Source organism: Urocitellus parryii, chromosome 7, assembly GCF_045843805.1.
Source record: "Urocitellus parryii isolate mUroPar1 chromosome 7, mUroPar1.hap1, whole genome shotgun sequence".
NCBI lineage: Eukaryota > Metazoa > Chordata > Mammalia > Rodentia > Sciuridae > Urocitellus > Urocitellus parryii.
Window position 1 is genome coordinate 121,694,086 of NC_135537.1, and position 24,163 is coordinate 121,718,248.

The 24,163-nt window shown below is 38.7% G+C and overlaps 2 protein-coding genes across 27 annotated transcripts in view; one reads left to right on the top strand and one right to left on the bottom strand.

The window, feature by feature from the left end:
- Nucleotides 1–16,309, bottom strand: part of Ncor1 (nuclear receptor corepressor 1) — a 157,362-nt gene extending 141,053 nt beyond the window's left edge. For all 23 annotated transcript variants that reach the window (XM_026411379.2, XM_026411378.2, XM_026411381.2 and 20 more), the window contains exon 1: nt 16,133–16,309. The gene's annotated coding sequence lies outside the window, so the exon portion shown is untranslated. The remainder of the gene's footprint in view (nt 1–16,132) is intronic.
- A 1,664-nt stretch (nt 16,310–17,973) lies between these two features.
- Pigl (phosphatidylinositol glycan anchor biosynthesis class L) overlaps nt 17,974–24,163 on the top strand; it is a 96,151-nt gene continuing 89,961 nt past the window's right edge. For 3 of the 4 annotated variants that reach the window (XM_026411362.2, XM_077800732.1, XM_077800733.1), the window contains exon 1: nt 17,974–18,212. In XM_026411362.2, coding sequence (XP_026267147.1) covers nt 17,978–18,212 — 235 coding nt within the window. In that variant the 5' untranslated portion in view covers nt 17,974–17,977. Of the gene's footprint in view, nt 18,385–24,163 lie in introns of all 4 variants that reach the window. The other variant, XR_003302851.1, reaches the window with a different exon arrangement.

The following is a 24,163-nucleotide window of genomic DNA, read 5'->3' on the forward strand; positions in this document are numbered from 1 at the left end:
AATCACATTGAGGAATTGAGGTGTTTGGTGGAACCATACATTAATACCACCTGGGTGTTTCCCCTCATATATATACCTGCATACCTCCTTCAGGTGAGTGGTGGAAAGCCAACATTTATTTGGCTTTTCTTTTGGAATTTGCTGTTGTATTGGGGAAAGAGGGTATTTATGTTTTTTTTTAATAATTTTTTGGAAATAAATATTACATGCATGACTTAAGACTTTTTAAATGTATTAGAAAAAAAACAAAGTAAAACATTGCCTTACCTCTTGTCCTTTAACTAATACTGTCCTACCAGCAAGTAACCAAAATTAGTTTCCAGAGTATCCTTTAGAAACATTCTACATATGCAGGAGCATGTACATGCACACACATTTTTCTCTTACATAAATCGTAGCATAGTAGATATAGTAGATATATACTGTTCCATAATCTTTCTTTTATTACTTAATATATCTTGGCAATTATCTCATGACGTAAATACTTGGTTTTTCCTGTTACTACAGATTATTTCATTATATGACTGTTCGTGCATATTCTGTACAAGTTTTCCAAAGTAATTCTGAAAAATGCAACTCAAGACATCCCAAGTACATAAAGCTATAAATGGAATGAAGAGGCAAAAGAAAAGATCTTAGACCAGGGTCATCTAATTTTTTATTAACAGTGGTGTGTATATATATATATATATATATATATATATATATATATATATATGGAATCCATGTGTTATGAATTTAGGGAGGTTCTAATTTTCAGCAATAGTGAGTCTAGACTCAACACCTGCCCTCAATGACACTCAAATATGAGGTGATTTGTCCATTTTTCACTTTGTTAAAACCTTTGTTCATGTCCTAAGTTTTGTCAAGTTTAACTTAATATCTCAAAAATAAAATAAAGTCAAGCTTACTTAAAAGTTCTATCAGGGGGCTGAGGGTATAGCTCAGTTGGTAGAGTGCTGCTTGTCTAGCATACATAAGGCCCTGGGTTCAATCCCCAGCACCACAATCAATCAATCAATCAATCAAATAAATAAATGTTCTATCGGTCCAACACAGGAGACAAATATACAATAACAAAATCAGATTTGCCCCTACTGGCATAAAAATTTATGGGTCACAGCAGGTCCTTCCTGTCCTCATATGAACTGCAGTCAGGAGACCACTATAGCCTGCTTCCTCAAAACCTATCCCTAAAACACAGCAAGTGTTCAGATCCTTTTGTTTTCTAAGTAGCACTCTTCTCAGAAATCTTACAAAGAAGCCGAAAGTATAAAAAATACAAAGGAGAAATATACCGATTCACTGAGAATCTTTTCAGGGTCCCCTTCCTGTAGCTCCCTGTCCTTTCCTCCACCCCTAAAATTCCAGTCCTGGGTCACCAAGATACTTCTACAGAACACTTTACAGTTTGAAACCAACTGAAATAAAATAACCCAATTTAAACTTAGAACTAAATGGGGAAGGGAACTGCCTTAAGTGGCAGTGTCAAATTATAAATTCAGTCCTTGGCATCAAAACTCATTAACTTAGGGTTACATGCTTGACAAATGAAATGTAAAACTTCTGTGACTTGTCTGAGAAACCAGGTCAAGGTTTTATGAACAACTGCCTCATACCATAAACACCAACATACATAATCATGTTTTAGGATGGGAATAAAAAATGAGGTGTCATTGCTATAAGTGACAAGAGTACATTATATCTGAATTCTACAGATAATCCCAAAACTAACCTCTGTCTTGCAAACAGACATAAAATATGGCAAAATGAAATTGGTCTATTTAAATTACTGCTTGAATCTTCCCACATTAAACAAACACACACATCTACTCAACAGGAAACATAGCTTGCAATAACAAAATTTCAAACACAATCTTCCAAAAATAAAAAGCTAATCCTCCTCTCACCAGGAACTCCTGGCTTTTGGCCTACAATCTTTGCATAACCAAAATGTACTTGGATAAGCTTTCAAGGTGGCCTAAGCTATCTCGGAAAAAAAGCTAAAAATATACTTCACTGTGGCAAGACTGCAGATGAGCAAAGATGAATCCACCAAGGGTCACAATAGAGGTGAAGCCCACATTTCACCAAAGGAGAAAAAGGAGCCTATAAAATATGCAATTCAATTTTAACTGACCAAGTAAATAAAACCTGTACATAAAAGTACAGGAAAGGGGAATGACACTGTGGATGGTAAAATTTTTACTAAACTGAAGCAAATTAGGTTTCACTAATTCCCACAAAGCAGCCCAGATCTAGCAGTCCAACTCCACGAGCATATTATACAGGGAAAAGCTAAGAAGAACCAATTATCTAGGTATCCCAACCGGCTGAAACCCTTCTGGGGATGAATTCAAGAAACTTTTTTTTTTTTTTTTAAGTTGTAGATGGACACAACACCTTTATTTTATTTGTTTATTTTTATGTGGTTATGTGGTGCTAAGGATCAAATCCGGTGCCTCACACATGAGAGGTAGAGCTCTACCACTGAACTACAATACCACTCTGAAAGTCAACCTCTTGAGTCTTTCAGCCTCCAGAAGAGGAGAAACTAGAAATCACCTAAAGAATTCTGTAATTTGTACAAGATCACAGTGGTGCTAACTGGGAATAAATTGTCTCCTATAAAGTAAAGCAAAGCATTCTTCTCATTGGCTGGGTGATGAGGGGGATGTCCCGAGGGAAGGCCAAGGTATTTTATTTGTAGCCTCTTATGACATCTTTCTTAGAAGTCAGGCAGATAAACAAGAGCTAACAAAAAAAAAAAAAAAAATGGGGGGGGCACGATGGAGGTAGTTTACTGGGCATTGGACCCAGGTGAACTTCTCTGCCACAACTTCTGCCATCCTACATCTAGCTGCAAAAACAGAAACAAAACAAAACAAAAAAAACAACAACAAAAAAAACTAACTATATTTCCTACTTCAATACTCTCAACTCAAAAAAAGCCCAGTATTCTTTATAACATATTACCACCAAGCTATATCCCCAGCTCTTTTTATTTTTTATTTTGAGACAGGGCATTGCTACATTGCTGAATCTGGCCTCAAACTTGCAATTCTCCAGCTTCAGCTGAGTTGCTGGGATTATGGGCATGAGTCACTGTACCCAGCAGAAAAAAAATCTTTTTAAGTTAAATACCCTAGCCCTAACAGACTATGATACTGAAAGAAAAACTTTAATAAGGACATAATTATTTGATCCATCTATGAGTATGTGCCTTATCCAAAATTATCATGTCTTGAATTTAAAAAAAAAAAGCATGTTGCTTTCCCCCCTTACATAAAATGAGAAAGGAAAACTTTCCCAAGACAGTAGTGCTAGATAACCACTCAACTGAGAACTGTGGTATAGGTGCACTATATTGAATAAGCTGACTTGAATCAGTAGATATGGAAAACATTCCTTCCTTCAACTACAAAAACAAATGCATTTCAAAGCCAAATGAAAGACCACTTGCCAAACCTCTCCTGAACTAACACAAAAAAGAACAGTGTATTGAGATCAGAAAAAATATTTAATTTTAGATGCTGGGCCTGAGTCAACAGATACAGTATCTAAGGAAAATTATGGTTACCATGTATTGAACTTTTGTTCTATACAAGGGAACATACTAAGATTGTGTGTATAAACTCACCTAAAAGTCTGATTCCATTATTCTAAGGCTACAGAGAAAGGCTAAATTCTCCAAGCTAATTTTTTGTATAAAATTCAGAAACAGACACCCTTTTTTTCTTTTTTTTTTTTTTTTTTTTTTTGGTGAGGGGGAATGATGCTAGGAATTGCCTCATATGTATGCTAAGCAAGTGTTCTACCACTGAGCTACATTCCTACCCACCCTTTTTTAAAGCTTTTTTTTTAAATTTTTTTTAGATGTTGATGGACCTTTATCTTATTCATTTATTTATATGTGGTGTTGAGAACACATGCTGGGCAAGTGCTCTACCACTGAGCCACAACTCCAACTCTTTTTTAAGCTTTTTAATATGGTCTCAACCTTGTGATCCTCCTGTCTTAGCCTGAGTAACTGGGATTACAGGCCTACACCACAGCACCCTGCTAGAGACAGGATCTTAAAAGATTATGTTATTTGCCTCACCTTTTACCCACTAACAAAGACTTCTAAAGGCTACTAAACAAAACAAGACTAATGAACAGGCTTCATTTCTAAGGTATATACCAAAACAAAGTAGGAAAAATACATTTGGCTTTATAAGATTTGATTCTATGGGGAGCAGACAAAACATGTCACAGATACCTATGAGGGTAGCAGCTAACAGTGCTTGGCTCGAAATAACACTCCAACAGCAAGTCCCATTCCCTCTTCTTTCCACACAGACCCTAAGCCTCCTAACTTCACCACAACTTCTGCCATCCTTACATCTAGCTGCAAAAACAAACAGAACAAACAAAAAAAAACTAACTAGATTTATACTTCAATACTCTCAACTCAAAAAAAGCCCAGTATTCTTTATAACATATATACACTTTATAATATATACAATATATATACACACACACATATATTGTTGATGGACTTCCAGTATTCTTTTTAAACCATAAATCAGAACATGTCACTCTTCTGCATAAGACTCCCAGAGGGCTTCTTGCGCACTTCAATAAAATCCAAGCAACTTTCGGTGACCTGCAAGGCCCAACTTAATTTGGTCTGTTTACTCTCCCAATTGCTCACTAAGCTAGGCAACTTGTGGTTCCTTTCAGTTTCTCTACCAAGCAGCCAAGCCCTTCCTAGCCTGAGGCCTTTGTCCTCCTTTACACTCCCCTGGAATGCTGGCCCAGGCTCATTCAGTGGCTGGCTCCTCCTTAAACTTAGGACCATGGTTCAAATGTCATCTCCTAGAAGAACCTTTCCCATCACCCTACAGGGTAAACTCCTACCAGTTACTATTACATCCCCCTTTTGGGTCCTTTATGTCATAATCTAAAATGGAAAACTGTATTTGATTATATTTTGTCTTCCCCCCACTAGAATATAAATTCCCTTGATTCCCTACCATATTTGTTGAAAAGAGAAATAAACAATACATGTATAGGGCTTATTTGAAACAAAGTTTGAAATTTTACCAAGGGACAAAAATTTATTTGAACACAAGGTAAAAAGGACACGAAGATATCAAGTTTACCAAGCTTAACCTACAATTTCAGTATTCTCTATCAATAGTCAGTATTCTCAGTAAAAACCTCAACAAGATTTCTTTTTGAACTTCACCCAAAAGAATACACAGCCCAGAACTGTCAAAGTCTGAAAAAAGTAGAGTAATGAACCAGTGACTAACACTACCAGAAATGGAATAATAAAACAATAGTAATTTAAAGAGTATTGTAATAAAGGTGAGCTCAAGAAAAAAATAAAGACAAATTAGATACACTTCCAGCTGGGCATGGTGGTGCATGCCTGTAATCCCAGCAACTCAGGAGGGTGAGACAGAGGATAGAAAGTTTGTAGGCCAGCCTCAGCAATTTATAGAGGCTCTAAACAACTTATCAAGACCCTGTTTCAAAATACAAAATAAAAAGGGCTGGGGATGTGACTCAGTGGTAAAGTGCCTCTGGGTTCAATTTCCAATACAAGAAAAAAAAAAAGTTGTCTTCTCTCTCAGTTCTTCCTATAGCAAGCAACATTACTGTGTATCCTTTCAGTATATCCTATGACTACAAGAAAATACACATACATTATTTTTCCTCTTTAAAACATTACAACAGTAGTATATTATAAATAACATTGCTCACTTTGCTTTTCTAGTTTGATAGATGAGTGAATATCTTAAATTCACCCATTCAGTGAAACCCAGAAGACTAATAATGAAGACTGCTAACAATTTTCTAAACTTTATTTATTTTTTTGTGTGGTGCTGAGGAGTGAACCAAGTGCCTTACACATGCTAGGTAAAGTGCTCTTCCACTGAACCACAACCCCAGCCCTGCTAACAATTTTTTGAGTACATGAATACCATTTTTTAGCTACTAGCTTCATGCTAATTACGTTATCTCAATTTTCAAACGAGCAAAGTAAGGAAGTAAATAATGTGCCCAAGGTCACACAGCAACTCTGGTAACCTAGCTAGTGTTGGCTATCTAACTGTATAACACTACAAAAGAATAGCTGGGAGGCAGGAGATATGCATACATATAAAAAGAATAAATATCTTAATATGTAAAGAACTCTTCAATCTGGAAAAAAAAAAAGCCAATAACCAAAATTTTAAAATGACCACAGAAGGGGCTGGGGATGTGGCTCAAGCAGGTAGTGTGCTCACCTGGCATGCCTGAGGCCCGGAGTTCGATCCTCAGCACTACATATAAACAAAGATGTTGTGTCCACTGAAAACTAAAATAAATAAATAATTTTCTCTCAAAGAAAAAAAAAAATGACCACAGAACAGGGCTGAGATTGTGGGTCAGTGGTAGAGCACTCCCCTAGTATGTGCAAGGCCCTGGGTTCGATCCTCAGCACCACATAAAAATAAATAAAATATTTGTGTTGTGTCCAACTACAACAACAACCACAAAAAAAGAAAAATATCTGAAAAAAAAAATAACCACAGAACAAAAGCAGGAAATTTAGGAAAGAAATGTAATTCCCCATTATAGAAATGTTCAACTTCAATAGGATTGATAAAAGGCCAAGCAGGATCACAGTTTTTCATATATTGTCAAAAAGTTTAAGCTCACACAGGTACACAAAATATGTGTATGTAAATAAACATATTTGAACAAAAAGTAATCATTGTTTACCCAATTTTTTTTGACCAAAGAAATATAGTGGCCAGAAATTGATTAAACAAATTATTATATTTTCATACAGTGAGATACTAAGTAACTGTTAATCAAAGAGGTAGCTTTAAACAAACTTGAAACAGTAGTAGACAAAAAAATACCAATATATTATGACCCATAATACAGAACAGTATATATATACACAGAGGAAAAAAATCTGGAAAAACACGCAACAAATAGCAGATTACATCTAGGAAGTGGTACTGGTACTTCCAATTTTTTTATTTAATCCTATATTGTACTTCCAGAATATATTATTTAAAACAAAAAAGACAAAGATTTTAAAATAACTTCTTCCTCATGCATTAAATGGCTTATGTGAAGGGCTGGGGCTGTAGCTCAGTGGCAGAGTACTTAGCTAGCATGTGTGAGGCACTGGGTTCTATCCATAGTACCACATTAAAAAAACTAACAAATAAAGGCATGTTGTCTATCTACAACTATAAATTTTTTTTTTAAATGGCTTGTGTGAAGACAAAAAGTCACTTTTGCTTCCCCCTCCTCCAGGGTGTACACTCCATTGTCTGGTACATTTGCACTCTACCTGTTTTAGATCATAACTCCTAGACAGCACAAGTTTTGGTTCTATTCCAAATATTTCCAAATAATGTAAGAGTTACTGTGATTCAAAAATGAATTAAAAGAACTCAATAAAAAGTAGTGCAAAGTTATTACTTAAAACATGCATTTTCAAAATTATATAATCTAGGACTGGGATTGTGTGGCTCAGAGGTAGAGTGCTTGCCCAGCATGTGTGAGGCACTGGGTTCAATCCCCAGTGTTGAGAGCCACAGCCAGGTCAGGATGGTGCCTGGCATTTTGCCAGAAGGGGCGGCTCCTGCTGCCTCGGGTGCCCGCTACTTTTGAGTTCTCGCTGAGTTCGAGTGGGTTGAGGAATGAAGTTTGTTCTTGCTTGAATCTACAAGTGGCTCGTGACCTCCCGGTTATTTGTGCCCAGCCAGACTGCGGCACCCCAGCACAACATAAAAAACTAAATAAACAAAATAAAGGTATTGTGTCTATCTACAACTAAAAATATTTTTTAATTATATAATTTTTTTAAATTATATAATTTTAGAAAAAATCTATATGCTATTGCCAAGGGAAATGAACTGCCTATTCAAATCTGAACTGTGTATGACAACAAAAATGTCAACAAGAGTGACAGTTAAACAAAAATAAGGGAGAACTGGATTAGACAAAGGGAAGGGAGGGGAGAGGGAATAGGAAGGACAGTAGTATTAATCAGCATAACTTTCTTAACCTTGTATTTGAATAAATGACCAGATTACTCTACATCATGTGCATCTACAAGAATAGGATCCTAATTAGAATAAGTGATACTCCATGTATGTGTAACATACCAAAATACTTTCTACTGTCATGCCTATGTAAAAAAAAACAAATAAAATAATTTTAAAAATAAAAAGCACAGGGGCTGGGATTGTGGCTCAGTGGTAGAGCGCTCACCTAGCACGGGCGGGACCCAGGTTCAATCCTCAGCACCACTTAAAAATAAAGACATTGTGTTGTGTCCATCTACACCTAAAAAGTAAATAAATATTTTTTTAAATAAATAAATAAAAAGCACAGAAGAAGGAGCAAGCTATAACTAAAGGTGTCCCTCATAACAAATCTAAAAGTCAAACCATGGATTGTGGAGTATGCCTATAGTCAGGAAGCTGAGGCAGGATTATTTGAGCCCAGAAGATCAAGACCAGCCTGTGCAACATTGTGAAATCTCATCTCTTATAAAAAGAAAACTATCATTGCCGCCATCATCATCATCATCATCATCATCATCATCATCATCATCAAAGGACTCAAAATTTTGCAGGAAAAAAATGTAACCTTAATATATCCTGATCTCAGCCAGTGGCACATGCCTGTAATCCCAGCAGCTCAGGAGGCTGAGACAGGAGGATGGAGAGTTCAAAGCCAGCCTCAGCAACAGCAAGGAGCTAAGCAACTCAATGAGACTCTTTCAGACTCCACTGTCTCTAAATAAAACAATAGGGCTGGGGCTCAGTGGTTGAGTGCCCCTGAGTTCAATCCCCACCCCCAAAACATATATACACATACTATACACACATACACATACTACACACACACACACACATATATATTTATATCTCCTGATTTCATACAGTTTGTGTATGATAAAGCAAAAACAAAAACAAACCAAAATACAAAAGATCCAAATTTTATTCCTCAAGTAGACATTGTAAATGGGGTAGAAAAAACAAAACAATTTTGTAATCTTGACTTTTTCTTCTTCTTTTGCTCCTGACTAATCTACCTAAGGATGTGGGTTTTGATGTAAAACTACTAGGCATTACTATTCTTTCAAAAGAATCCTCAAATTCTATCATAATCCTATCAACAAGCTATTCCAAATTTATAAATTTTTCCCAGCACTGAAACTACTCCCAAATTTCCTGCATATGTAAAGCTAAAACATTTTTGTATTCTAATATTATCTATGTGGTCTCTGAGATGATCCAATCCCATGTTTACTTTCTCTTCCTCCCCAAAATCTCAGTGAAGTGACAAAAATATTTTTTAAAGAAATACTTGGGGGCTGGGAATGTGGCTCAAGTGGTAATGCGTGAGCACGAGGCGCTGGGTTCGATCCTCAGCACCACATAAAATAAAATAAAGGTGTCCACTGAAAACTGAAAAATAAATAATAAAAAAAATTCTTAAAAATCAAGTATTTCTTTAATACTTGGTTAATTAGCTAACTATGAATATGTTATTTCCCTGACATTGGTGAAATTTCTACCTGTACTTCAATTTCTGAAAACTACTCAACATCAAATTGCCATACATATATCAGACATTTACTACAACAACCACACTAACCCTAGCTACTAGGCTCTTTTCTATGCACTTAACAAATATTTACCACTCCTGAATGCAGGGTATTACTCTAGGAATTTTAAAACTAAATGAGATACACATGTGCCTATAAAGAGCTTATGGTCTAGTAGAGACTACTTGTCACGTACATTACAACACAGCAAAGGTAAAGCGTCAAGAATTCTGATAACACCAGGTGCAGTGGTGCATGCCTGTAACCCCCGCAACTAGGGAGGCTGAGGAAGGAGGATCACCAAGTTAGAGGTCAGCCTCAGCAATTTATCAAGGCCCTAAGCAACTTAGCAAGACCCTGACTCAAAATATAAAATAAGGGGGCTAGGGTTGTAGCTCAATGGTAGAGCACTTGCCTAGCTCATGGAGGCACTGGGTTTGATCTTCAGCACCACATAACAATAAAGGTATTGTGTCCATCTACAACTAAAATTTTTTGAAATATTTTTAAATATATATATACATATAAAATACAAAGGTATGGGGATGTGGCTCAGTGGTTAAGCCCCCATTTAATCTCCAGCCCGCCCCCGCAAAAAAAAAAAAAGTTACATAGACTTTAGAGGGAGTGCGAAGGAGACTTACTGATTGAAATGATATGTGATCAAATCCTTGAAAAATAGGCAAAACTGAACATGTAGTGGAGTCTGAAAGTGTGTGACAGAAAAGAGCACAACAGAAAAGAGCACAGTACAGGAAAAACCAAACTTTGGCGGGGTGGGGGGGGGTGGATACTAGAGATTGAAACCAAAGGTACTTAACCACTCAGCTACATTCCCAGCCCTTTCTATTTTTTTTTTTTTTTTTTAATTTGAGACACTGTCTCACTAAGTTATTTAGGGCCTCACTAAATAGCTGAGGCTGGTCTCAAACTTGTAATCCTCCTGCCTTAGCCTCCCAAATCACTGGGATTATAGGTGTGCACCACAGTGCAGGGAAAAAACCAAACTCTTAATACAACATGAAATGGATATATTATTTAATAGTTCAAACAGAATAAAAAAACATGCCATACCTCAGTGTTAATACAAAGATTATCACTTTAAAGAAAATAATATTCCTTTTCCTTTAATTTTATGGCATTAATATCTTTATAAAACTAATATTACAGAGCTGGAAATATAGCTCAGAGGTAGACAGCATGTATAAGGCCCTGGGTTTGAACCCCAGCACTGAAAGAAAAAAAAAAGAGAGAAAAGAAAAAGAAAACTGATATCAAAAGTGAATTTTTCAATGTAGCATTAAGAATATAGTTCATGGCCAGGTTTTGTAGTACACACCTGTAAATCAACAGCATTCGAGGCTGAGGCAGGAAGACTGCAAGTTCAAAGCTAGTCTCTTCAACTTAATAAAGCCCTAAGAAACTTGGTGAGACCCTGTCTCAAAATAAAAAATATAAAGGGCCAGGGATGTGGCTCAGTGGTTAAACATCCCTGGGTTTAATCCCTGATATTTAAAAAAAAAAAAAAAAAAAAAAAAAAAGAATACAGTTCGTGGGCTAGGGATGTACCTCAGTGGCTGAGTTCTTGCTAAGCGTTCATGAGGCCCTGGTTTGGATGCCCAGCACTAAAAAAAAAAAAAAAAAAAAAAAAAGGTCTTATTTATCTAAACTTTTATATAAAAGTTCTATACAGAAGTCCCTCATACTTAAAAAAAATCCAAAAATCTAATTGAAAAAAGCAATAGCTAATTTGCAAAATAATTTAACCTATTTCTTTGGGTCTCAGAATTTCTTAATCACTGACATAATAAAACTTGCATCATTGTAATACTTAAATGCAATGAAGCATAGTTAAATCCAGATAATCTCAAAGACATTTTTGTTAAAGAAGATATTCAGTTAGGCACTGGGCACATGCTATAATCTAGCTACTAGGGAGGCTGAGACAGAAAGTTTACAAATTCTAGGCCAGCCTTGGGCAATTTAGCGAGACTTTGTCTCAGAATAAAATAAAAAGGGCTGGGGATACAGCTGGTGGTTAGAGGAGTTGCCTAGCATGTTCCTGGGTTCAATTCCCAATACTGAGTATTGTTTTGGTGAAAAGATAGTCATCAAAATAGATTAAAAATTAATCAGGGCATAGGCTGGGGTTGTGGCTCAGCAGTGGAGTGCTTACCTAGCACATGCGAGACGCTGGGTTCGATTTTAAGCACCACATAAAAATAAATAAAATAAAGGTATTGTGTCCAACTAAATAAAATATTTTTGAAAAATTAATCAGGGCTAGGGCTGTAGCTCAGTGGCAGAGCACTTGCCTAGCATGTGTGAGGCACTGGGTTCGATTCTAAGCACCACATAAAAATAAACAAAATAAAGGCATTCTGTACATCTACAAATATTAAAAAAAAAAAAATTAATCAGCTGGGCCCAGGGGCACATGCCTGTAATCCCAGCAGTTTGGGAGGCTGAGGCAAGAGAATCACAAGTTCAAAGTTAGCCTCAGGAACTTAGGGAGGCTAAGCAACTCAGCAAGATCCTGTCTCTAAATAAAATATAAAAAAGGGCTCAGGATGGGTGTCAGTGGTCCCTGAGTTCAATATCCGGTACCCCCACCAAAAAAACAAACTAATTTTCTAGTTATCTTCATATCACTGATGTAGATCAATACCGTTTTTTCAAACTATATTTTCGTTGCAGAAATGTAATATTTTGAAGAACTTATAATTTCATATTTAAGCTGAATATCCAAAGTGATCTTTAATTCTCCATTCACTCCAATTTTTGTTTTAAATATCAATCATCATGTTGAATCACTCCCTGGATGATATGGTATAATGGAATGAGCACTACAGTAGATGTCAGAAACTTGGCTTCTGCTACTGCCCATTTGCAACAACTTAGGCAAATCACTTCATTCTCAACTTATTTAGTTTATTCAAAAGTAAAACAAGTAAGGCTAATCTAAGATCCTACTTTCTATAATTCATTAAATCATTAGCATTTTGTTTTAACCAAATTTAATGTGATTTTGAGATCACTTAAATAAAAGTAAGAGTGGCACACATGAAAGAATTAAACTGTCTAAAGAACTCCACAGAAACACTGTTTTACAAGGTCTCAGACTTTCAAATGCAAAGGGTGGGGGGAGTAGGTTGTATCAGAAGACTATCCAAGTAATATTTTCGACCACACAAGTTCCTGGGGCAGCAGAAATGGTAGAATAGTATAAACGTTCAAGGAAAAACACTACCACAAAAATACCAAAATAAAAAACAGATGCTCAACACAATATTATTGCTACATTACAGAAACTTTTCATAGTTTTTCAATACTCTCAAGAAGTCCTGATAGAAAACGCTTTCTTAGTGCTGGGCATATAGCTCAGTTGGTAAAGTGCTTGCCTTGCACACACAAGGCCCTGGGTTCAATCTCCAGCACCATCACAAAAAAAAAAAGAAAAGAAAATGCTTTCTTAATCATCAAAATTACCTTTCATGCTGGATGCAGTGGCACATGTCTGTAATCCCAACTGCTTGGAAGGCTGAGGCAGGATAATCTCGAGTTCAAAGCCAGCCTCAGCAGCTTAGTGAAGCCTTAAGCAACTCAGAGAGGCCCTGTCTCTAAATAAAATATAAAAAAGGGCTGGGGATGTGGCTCAGTGGTTAAATGTCCCTGGGTTCAATCCCTGGTAACAAGACTAACTAAATAAATAGTTTTTCATATCCTCCAACCTGAAAAGGACAAAGTTATCAGACAATCCGAAGACTGAGTTATTTGTGGATATAACTGACCTATTCAACTATGCCTTATGCCTTTATAGCATTTAGTAATCCACCCAAAACATAAATTGATTGTACAAATGAATGACTGAAAACACATGAGCCTCTTACCTACAAATCTGTATATAATAAATTCAGATCAAACTTTACTACTTGCTTTGTACCACAGTCTAATAAAATTCAATATGTGAAGTAAAAGAAAAGATGGAGCCTGGCGCTATAACACGTGTCCATAGTCCCAACTACTGGGGAGGCCAAGGCTTAATCCCAGGAATAGAAGGCCACACATTGAAATCCCATCTCAAATAAGTAAGAACAGATGGAAGTAACTAAAGAGTTTTATCATATCCAGGCACAAATAAGAATTTGAAATTACAACTAAGATAGATCACAAAATATAATTAAAACTAAGTAACAAAAACATATAAAAAACCAACAAGCCAGAGTAATGGCACACACTAGTAAACCCAGGGACTTGGGAGACTGAGGTTAGAGGACAGCAAGTTCCAGGCCAGCCCCAGACTAATTGTCATAGTTTCATAGTTTTTATTTTAAACTACGAGGACAGTCCAAACACTTAAGTTTTACTATATTTTTTAAATCCACAAAAGCATCAAATTAAAATATATATATTTCTCTAGAGGCCATGGAGAGAATTATAGCTTCCATAGATACGTCACAGCAGATAACAGGTGTATTCTGATAAATTGTAATGTGAATACATTTTTCTAACTAGATTCCTATGTTTATTCATTCAATAAAAAATTTGTAGTGTCTGGTGTGAATATACTATGTATACAACCAGAGATATGAAAAACTGTGCTCTAAAATATGTGTAATAAGAATTGTAATGCATTCCGCTGTCATATATAAATTTAAATTTTTTTTTTAATTTGCAGTGTCAAAATCTCTCTCTCTCCCTCCCTTCCTCCCCCTTACTAGGTGCTTAACCAGAGATAAAATCAGAGAAGGGCCTATCCTGCTCTCAAAAAGAGATAAACCAGAACATAAATACCAACAGTACAAGGTAGAAAGTGTAAGCACTGAGAGAGATAAGCAGATAAAGCAATACAGGATCTCAGAGGGAGTTGTTACTACCTCACAGAAACACAACCCTTTCAATCTGTTTAAAGCAATTTCATAACTGTTAACTCCCTTTGGGCGCATAACAGCCGCCCATAGATAGATAAATGGTTTCCTAATATTAGAGATAAGGAAACTGAAGCACAGAGAAGTTGATATATTCCAAAACGTCAGTTATAAGAAGAATCAGAAATTAATATTACATTTTCTCCGGGGGAGTAGTTCAATATATGGCATATCTTTTTTAAAAGGAAAGAGTATTTTGGTATTTAACTAATCATTTCCTAGTGCGACTATTTTACATGTAAATACATATACATACACACACCTTGATTTTCATTAACCGCTGGGCTTAAGGCAAGACAAGCAACCGGAAACTATAAATATGAAAGTAAACTTCCAGTGGATTTTAATAGAATGAAAAAATTAGATTTCTGTCTAGCAATTTGTGGTTAATTCTTCTGTAATTTTTACCTATGTATAAATAAGATTCTAAAATAGGTCTGATCCTGAGTCCAGGCAAGTGCTGGTTTATCCAGTAAGTTATCTTTATGAAAGTAAATATCAAAATATTTCCATGAAATTACCAAAACTTAAATACTGTCATGCCATTTTCAGTGACCCAGAATCATCACAGTTATTGTTCAGAATATACTAAAGGAAGGAAGGAATATGTATAGGCATTTTAAAATCCCAGACCTGTTGCTCTCTGCACACAGTCACGTTCAGCGAGCCTCCCATCACTGCCTCACGAGGGGGCACACAAGAATTGTAAATTTCAATATAATTAGGGCATAATTAAGAAAGCAAACCTGATGCAGGTGAATATACTAATCCCAAAGATTAGAATGCCCCATACCCCTACTCTCCAAGGTAAATTCTGTTGAAGAGGCACCGTAGCAATGAAACTCTTGACATTTCCTAGGCAAATACTTCTCATAAATACCATTTATTCCCATCTATTCCTTTAATCCACGACTACTCCTGGTCTAGGTAATTCGAAGAATTCAATCACCTCTCCATTAAAGCTGATTTCTCCATTCTAGTTTTCCAAATCCTTCATCTGGCACACGAAAACACCAACAATAAACGGCGGAAGGTATAGGGTTCGGATCTTTGCCAGCTCCACCACTACCCACCCTTCGCCATTACAGCCCGAAGTGGTCAGGTTAGAAAGGTGAACTACTCGGCTCCTTCACGTACTCGTCCAACGCTGTCACCCTCCCTAACCCTTCCACACTCCCAAGACGGCCACTAACTCCGCCTAAGAGTGAGCCCAGGCCCGCCACCTGCGCCGGCCCCACCCGGGGACCCTTGGCCATCGCGTCCCCCCTCCGCCAACCCTGCAGGCTCCGCTCGCCCCTTCCCCACAGGACACGTCGGGGTCGGCCCTGGCCCGGCCGCAGCCCATTCTTCTTCCAAACTCCAGAAGCCTCCACTCGCCTAGCCCGAGCCCTCCGCCGCGCCCGACTCGCCCCTGGGCGGCCAAAGAGAAGGGGCCGGCAGCTGGGACGGGTCCCGACCTAGCGGGGCCCGCGACGCCAGTCCCTGGGCCGAAAAGCTGGCCCCACGGCCGGTGCCCTGAGAGTCCTCGGAAGCCCCGGGGCGAGAAGGGGCCCGGAGGCCGGCGCTGCGGGCGCCGGGGCCTACTCACCGGGAGCTGGCAGAGCGTGGGAGCCGGCGCGTCCCCCGGCCTCAGGAGCAGGACGCGGCCCCGGCTCGCGGCCCTACGCCGGGACCTCGCTCGGCGCGGCGAGCCAGACACTCACTCCAGCCGCTGCCGCCGCCGCCGCCGCTGCTGCTTCGCCACCTTGGCCGCCATCTTGACTCAGCCCCTCTCCCTCCCCCCCCGCCAGCCCGGGGGCCGCGGCTAAGGCGGCTCCGGCGCCGGCTCCTCCTCCTTCCGGAGGGCTTAGAGACCGACTCCCTCCGCTGGCGGAGCGCCTTTCTTACTTCGGCGGAGCTTCCTGGGTCGCGCAGCTCCGGACTCCTTCTGGTTTCGCCTCAGTGTGGCGGCAGCGGTCCCCCTCAAACACAAATAGGCCGGGGCAGCGTCGCCCCCAATGGGACCCAGCGCTGCTGCCATGGCGCACCCGGCCTGAGGAGCCTGCCGCGAGCGGGCCCGCCCCGGAGCGCTCGGGGGCTACCTCCCGGCGTGGGAAAGGGCAGGGCGCCCGTCTGTGCCTCGGGTCCTGCTACCCCCTCAGCGGCACGGCAGGATGGCGACGGCCTCCACTGCCCGGGGCTGCAAAGACAGAATCCGGGTCCACGTGGCACGTCGACTTACCCGATACTTTAGCACCAAGCCCTCACCGAAATGCCCGGCGAGGCCGATTTGCCCATCACATCGCTCTTGAATCTGACTCCGAAGAGGAGTTAGGGCCCTCCAGACTCAGGAAGTGCACACTACCCCCACTGACTCTTCTAGTGAAATTACTGGCCAGTTCCCCGTGACCGCATACTTTTCCTTTAGTAAAATCACCATTCACATCCCAAAATTGAAAAGGGAACGCAAAGTTAAGGTATTTTGCCGTTTCGGAAAACATTCATCCGGATAACGGGGCTAAACCATATAATTAGAAAAGCCCCTGGTGCCTGTAATCTCAGCGACTCCCAAGGCTGAGGCAGGAGGATCCCAAGGTCCAGGCCAGCCTGGGTGACTAAGTGAGCCCCTCAACAATTTAGCGAGACCCTTTTCAAAACAACAATAACAACAACAAAAAAAAAATGAGAAGGGCTAGGGATGTAGTTCAGTGGTAAAGTTCCTCTGGGCTCCACCCATACTATCCTCTTCCCATCTCCCCTCCCCGAAAAAGAAATGGGTTAGAAAATGATGAATTAAAAAGAGGCGAGAAGTCTGCTTGCAAAACGTGGGAATTTTCTGTTATGGTGACACATGCCAGTAATTCCAGCGATTTGGGAGGATGAGGCAGGAGGATCATAAATCCAAGACCGGCCTCAACAATTTAGCAAGACCCTGTTTGAATATAAAAAAATTAAAAGCCTGGCAATGTAACTCAGTAGTAAAGTGCCTCAGGGTTCAATCCTGGGGTTCCCTCCACCCACCCACCCCCCAACCCCCCAACCCCCCCCCACAAGATGTGGAAGTTTATTTTCAAATGCTTTTCCTTAAACACATTATATTGTGAGGCAGGACAAAGGTATTAAATTGGACGGCATCGGGTTCGGGTCAGCTCTGAAACCTAGCAGGCACAAGACTTCGAGTACAAAAGATGGAGAGAAAGTTGGGGATTTAGTTCAGCGGCAGTGCGCTTGCTCTGAGTTTGGTCCTCGGCTCTGAAAGAAAAATAAAGATGGAGAGAGCACAGTAAGCTGAGAAGCTTCAGTGTCAGAAGACAAATCCTACTTTTAAGTCGCAAGCAAAGATGCACTCAAACGCTGAACGCGGAACGGAATTTCAGTGGGTGCGGTTTTCCTGCCGGAGTCAGGGTCAACTGCAGCCTTCCCAATTGCACAGGCGCAGTGCCACTTACCCAGCATGGAAGCGTTGTGTCTCGGCTGTGTGTTGGCGGCGGTTCTAACGTGGGGTTTTCTCTGCTTTTGGGACTCTGCAGAACGAATGAAGACTGCGGAGCAAGCAGGCCTGTTGAAATCCGGAAGCCGAACCCTTCTCGTGATCGCGCACCCCGATGATGAAGCCATGTTCTTTGCTCCCACAGTGCTGGGTTTGGCACGCCTGAAGCACCGGATGTCCCTGCTCTGCTTCTCTGCAGGTAGGAGGCCTTAAGTGATCGCTGGGAGCCTGGACTGTGAGGGATTTGGGTACTAGTCAACCTCAATATACTCCTTCCCGAAGGGTTTTCAATTGTAGGGAGCTAAATGAATACAACGAAGGTCTTTCCTTTGAACTCCTTCCAGGCTGACAGGGAGCAGCTGGCCTCCCAGGTGAGTTTGGGGGGATGTCTGCAGCTTGCATACTCCACTCTCCGCTGGCAGGATTGAGGAGAGGAAAGGGAGTTTCTCACCATTGGTTCCACTCGGTGCCAGCATTTTTGTTGGGAACTGCGACTATATTAGTTATTTTGGAACCTTTCATTTGCAGAAGGGTCAAGAACAGTGATATTACTATGTACTACAGCAAAAACAATTTATTCTGTATGGTGCCTGTTCAGTCCTTAAAATTTTGCTTCTAATAATAGCAAAGGACCTTCTTGCATGCTGAATCCGTATTGTGCTAGAAAGTTGCCTGTGTCAAACTGGAGGAGGGACTCAGATCAATAGTAATTTTGTAGATAATTTTAGAGTTCATCTCCACCCAACTTTCCGTGAAAGAGCCATTCGACGAATAGGGCTAGTATTCTGATACAAAAACATCAAATGAGAAAAAAAAAAAGTGACCTTGGTGCTTAATCATGGCCATAATTGCACAGCTGTGTAAATGAAGTAATCGAGCTGTATACAATATGTGGATTTTATAGTATGTCAAATTATATCTCAATAAATCAGTTGTTTTTAGTTGCTCATAACCTCTTTTCCTATTTGGTTGTGTTATTTCAATCCTTTCTATACAAATTTCACAGAAATCACATTTAATACAAATGTATTCTTTTCACTTAACATTTCTTTTTCACTTACCTAGCATATGTTAAACATTTATGGTAGGCCTATTCTATCTGTCTCATGGAGCTCAATGTCTAAAATTGACTGTTTTAAGGCTTTGCATATAATTTGAATTCCCTAAGGCATACCAGTTTTACATTCTGAGTGGTAGTAATGAAGAGTATCTCTCTTACTTTTTTTCCCCCGAAATTCATCGTTTGTTATCAATAAGATTAAATCATCTTTATTATTTGTTGAGAATTTGGATCTAAGCACTTTTTTCTCTCTTAATGTTAAAGATATTATTTGCAAATAGTTGCAAGTAACAGCCTGATTTTTTCCTTGCTTTTAATCTTATTTATATTTCATACTACAACTATGGGAGTCAAATATAGGCAAGTTTTTGTTTCAAGATCTACAAGAGAAGCCTGGATTTTATTTGCAAAATATTGTAGATGCAGTGTGATCTTTAATAAAGTTCTTATTTTTATAAAAAGGCTCATAAAAATTTAGTATCAGAAACCCAAATTTTTCCTGCCTCATTTTCTGTCTTTTGTTTTTGTTTTTGTTTTGCTGCTGGGGTTCAAACCCAGAGCCTCAAACATGTTGGGCAAACACTCTACCATTGAGCTGAACCCCCAGCCTCCCAGGCTTTTGTTTGTTGTTGTTGTTTGTTCTAATTAGTTATATATGGCAGTAGAATGCATTTTCACACATAGTACACAGATGGAGCATAACTTCTCATTCCTCTGGCTGTAAGTGGTGCTGAACCCCACCAGGAGTGTAATCGTACATGTAAATAGGGTAATAATGTCCATCTCATTTTACCATCTTTCCCATCCCCACTGCCCCATCCCTCCCATCACTCCCCTCTGCACAATCCAAAGTTTATTCATTCTTCCCTATCCGCCCCCTCCCCGCTTACTGTGGATCAGCATCTGCTTATAGGAGAAAAGATTCAGCTTTTGGTTTTAGGGGATTGGCCTATTTCACTTAGCATTATATTCTCTAGTTCCATCCATTTACCAGCAAATGCTGTAATTTCATTCTTCTTTAAGGCTGAGTAATAGTCCAGTGTGTATTTATATCACATTTTATTTATCCATTCATCTGTTGAAGGGCATCTAGGTTGGTTCCACAGTTTAGCTATTGTGAATTGAGCTGCTATAAACATTGATGTGGCTGTGTCACTGTATATGCTGATTTGAAGTCCTTTAGATATAAACTGAGGAGTTGGGTAGCTGGGTCAAATGGTGGTTCCATTCCAAGTTTTCTGAGAAATCTCCATACTTCTTTCCAAAGTGGTTGTACCAATTTGCAATCCCACCAGCAATGAATGAGTTATCTTTTTTCCCTCATCTTTGCCAATACTTATTGTTTGTATTCTTGATTATGTGCCATTCTGGCTAGAATGAGATGAACTCCTAGAGTAGTTTTGATTTGCCTTTCTCTAATTCCAGCCTCCCATGTTTCCCCCACCCCCTAATAAAAATTGTAATCCCAGCTATTTGGGACACTGAGGCAGGAGGATCTCAAATTCCAGCCCAATCTGGACAACTTAGAGAGACCCTGCCTCAAAATAAAAAAATACAAAGGGCTGAGAATGTAGCTCAGGGTAGAACACTTTCCTAGCCTATGCAAAGTCCTGGCTTCAAGCCATAAAAGAGAAAAGAAAAGAGAAAAAAATGTGAGCATATACTTAGAAGCCAGCATTTTTAAAATTTATTTTTTATTTTTTTATTTTATTTTTTTAATTTATAGATGGATACGATGCCTTTATTTTTTATTTTTTATGTAGTGCTGAGGATCAAACCCAGTGCCTCACATGTACTAGGTGTGTCTTTCATTATTTCCTCTGAATCTAAATTATCATTTTAAATTGTTCTATCTTGGATTTAGTTGGGCACAGTGGTGCGCACACTGAGCTACAACCCAGCCCCAGCAGTCAGCATTTTTGTTGTTGTCTTTCATTATTTCCTCTGGAATCTAAATTATCATTTTAAATTGTTCTAACTTGGATTTTTAAAATTATATTTTAAATCACAACTCATTCAAAAATATGTATGGAACATTTTTCACACTCCTGACTTATCATTCTGATGTACAAAACAGGACACTGATAATTTATGACACAGTATAATGAAAGCTATAATGATGTAATGGAGAAAGTACTATGGGTACAAAATATAAAAATGCATTAATTCTCTTTGAGGAGACTAGATTAAGGAAAGTTTCTCCAAATAGGTTTTCTTTTGAGCTAGTCTTTAAAAATAATAGTTGGTTACCTATGACGCAGAGTAAGTCATTCTAGACAGTAGTAAAGACATCAGTAAGTCCTGAACTTGTATAAATAATTCATTCTAACTAGAGCCCCAGGTTAGGGAGAAGGGAGAAGCAGGGGAAAGGATAATTTTTTTGTTACTAATGCCTCTTTTAATCCTGTCAGTAACCCTATGAAGAAGATAATACTATTATTCCCATTTTATAAGTGTAGCAACTAAATCACAAAGAGTTTAAGTAACAACCAGAGTACTGTAGCTTTTTTTGTTGTTGTTGTTCTAAACCATTATACCCAGTCTACCTCTTGTATTGCTTTGCATGCCATGTCAGTTATAAAATATCTGTATTGATTCCCAGTGTACATTTTTTAAGCTTTATTTTGTTTATTTATTTTGATGTGGTGCTGAGAATTTCTGCTATTTAAAAAAAAAAAATACTTTGGCCTGACAATTTTAGGGAACTTAGCCAGATGTGCTATCCCCCATTTAGAAGTTTGCAGTCCTTATGAGAATATAAACATCATTGAGAAGTCTTACTATTAAAATAAAAAAAGATCTAATTGGGCACAGTGGTGCACATCTGTAATCCCAGCGGTTTGGGCGACTCATGCAGGAAGACCACAGGTTCAAAGCCAGCCTCAGCAACTTGGCAAGGCCCTGAGAAACGTAGTAAGATCCTATCTCAAAGTAAAATATAAAAAGGATTGGGGATGTGGCTCAGTGGTTAAGTGCCCCTGAGTTCAATCCCTGGTACAAAAAAAAAAAAAATTATTTAATTTTGTTTAATCCAGCATTTCCCAAATTTATGTAACCACCAAAATGCCTGCTAATATGCACATCCAATAATGTGTAATTAATATAATCAATTCTCTGTTTTAAAAAAGCTTATTCTAGGGCTGGGGCTGTAGCTCAGTGGTAGAGCTTGCTTTGCACATGTGAGATACTGGGTTCGATCCTCAGCACCACATAAAAATAAATAAAGATATTGTGTCATCTACAATTTAAAAATATTAAAAGAAAAAAAAAACTTATTCTAGCTGGGCACAGTAGTAATCCCAGCGGCTGGGGAGGCTGAGGCAAGGATGATTTTGATTTCAAAACTGGCCTCAGAAATTTAGCGAGGCTCTAAGCAACTCAATGGGACCCTGTCTTTAAATAAAATACAAGAAAGGGCTGGGGATGTGGCTCAGTGGTTAAGTAACCCTAGTACCAAAAAGAAAAAAAAAAAAAAGCTTTTTCTAGGGACTGTGGTTTTAACTCAGTTATAGAGCACTTGCCTACCAAGCACTATGTTCGATCCTCAGCACCACATAAAAAAAATAAAAATAAAAGGTATTGATTGTGTCTATCTACAACTAAAAAATAAATAAATAAATAAATAAACAAACAAACAAGCTTATTCTAGTCTGGCACAGTAGTGGAGCAGGCTGTAATCCCAGTGGCTGGGGAGGCTGAAGAGGAGGATGAAGAGTTCAAAGATAGCCTCAGTATTTTGGCAAGGAGGCCCTAAGCAACTTAGTGAGACCCTGTCTCAAAAAATAGAAAGGGCTGGGGATGTGACTCAGTGGTCAAGGTGCCCCTGGGTTCAATCCCTGATTAAAAAAAAAAAAAAAAAAAAAAAACTCATTCTGATGGCAATGTGGAAAAGGTTTGAAAGGAAAGATTATAGTCAAGAATACCAATTCAGCCCATCATTTCCTCTCTAGATTGCAACTGCAGACTCAAACATTAGATTCCCTTGTATTTCTGGTCTATGTGCTGTTCCTTCAGTCTGACATTCCTATCTTAATTACTATAGCTTTTATTGCACTGCTATCTGATATGACCAGATTGCTTCGGGCATGTTTGCTGATTTTGACTTTTTTTTTCTTCTAAATACATTTTATAATTAGCTTGGTCATGTTCAAGGAAAAACTTTGCTGGCATTTTTATTGAAATTTCACTGACTTAATATAAGGAGACTTGACTTTTATATTGTAAAGTCTTTCCATCTATTATGATATGTCTCATTTATTTTGGCCTTCTTTCATGTCTGCTAATAGTTTCATTTTTGGTGTTAGAGATTAAACCCAGAGCTTCAAGCATGCACTTTACTACTGAACTACACCCCTAGCCCCAATGTTTTTCTTAGAAGAGACAGGGTCCTGCCATGTTTTCCAGATTGGCCTTGAACTTGAGGATCATCCTGCCTCAGCCTCCTGAGTAAGGAGGGACTTTAGGTGCCTACCAACATTCTAGGCTGTGAACAGTTTTATATTTAAGATCTTACAAATGTATGGAGATGGTAATTATGCAGTTTGTCCTTTAAACTGTGTCTAATGTCTAGAGGTTCATGTTTCAAATATTATAGTCTCTGTTACCCTCTAGTATTTTGATAACCTCATTTCTTTAAATGTATAAAACACATATCTAATAATTCCAGTTTCTATAATCTGTATATTTGAGTCTGCTCTTTGTTCTGATAACTCATTCTGGGTGACACATTTCTATGTGTATTTTGTGATTTTTTTTTTTTTTAGTAGAAGTAAACACATGTTTCTCAGAACTGTATTTGTGATAATACTTTCATGATTTACTTTGGCCAGGCAGCTAAACACACCACCTACCTCAGAAGACTCTAAAATGTTAGATTGAGATTTTTCAGGCCACAGAGGAGGTATAAATTTAGGATCCAAACCCAGGCATATTAGTTGTCTAATATTATGTAACAAATTATCTGAAAACTTAGTGGCTTAAGACATTAAGAATACTTGTTCTTATGGTGTCATACTGAGAATACTGTCTCTGCTCAGTACCTTAATTGGAGGAACCAAAGACTGGAAACTAGAATCATCTGAAGATTCATT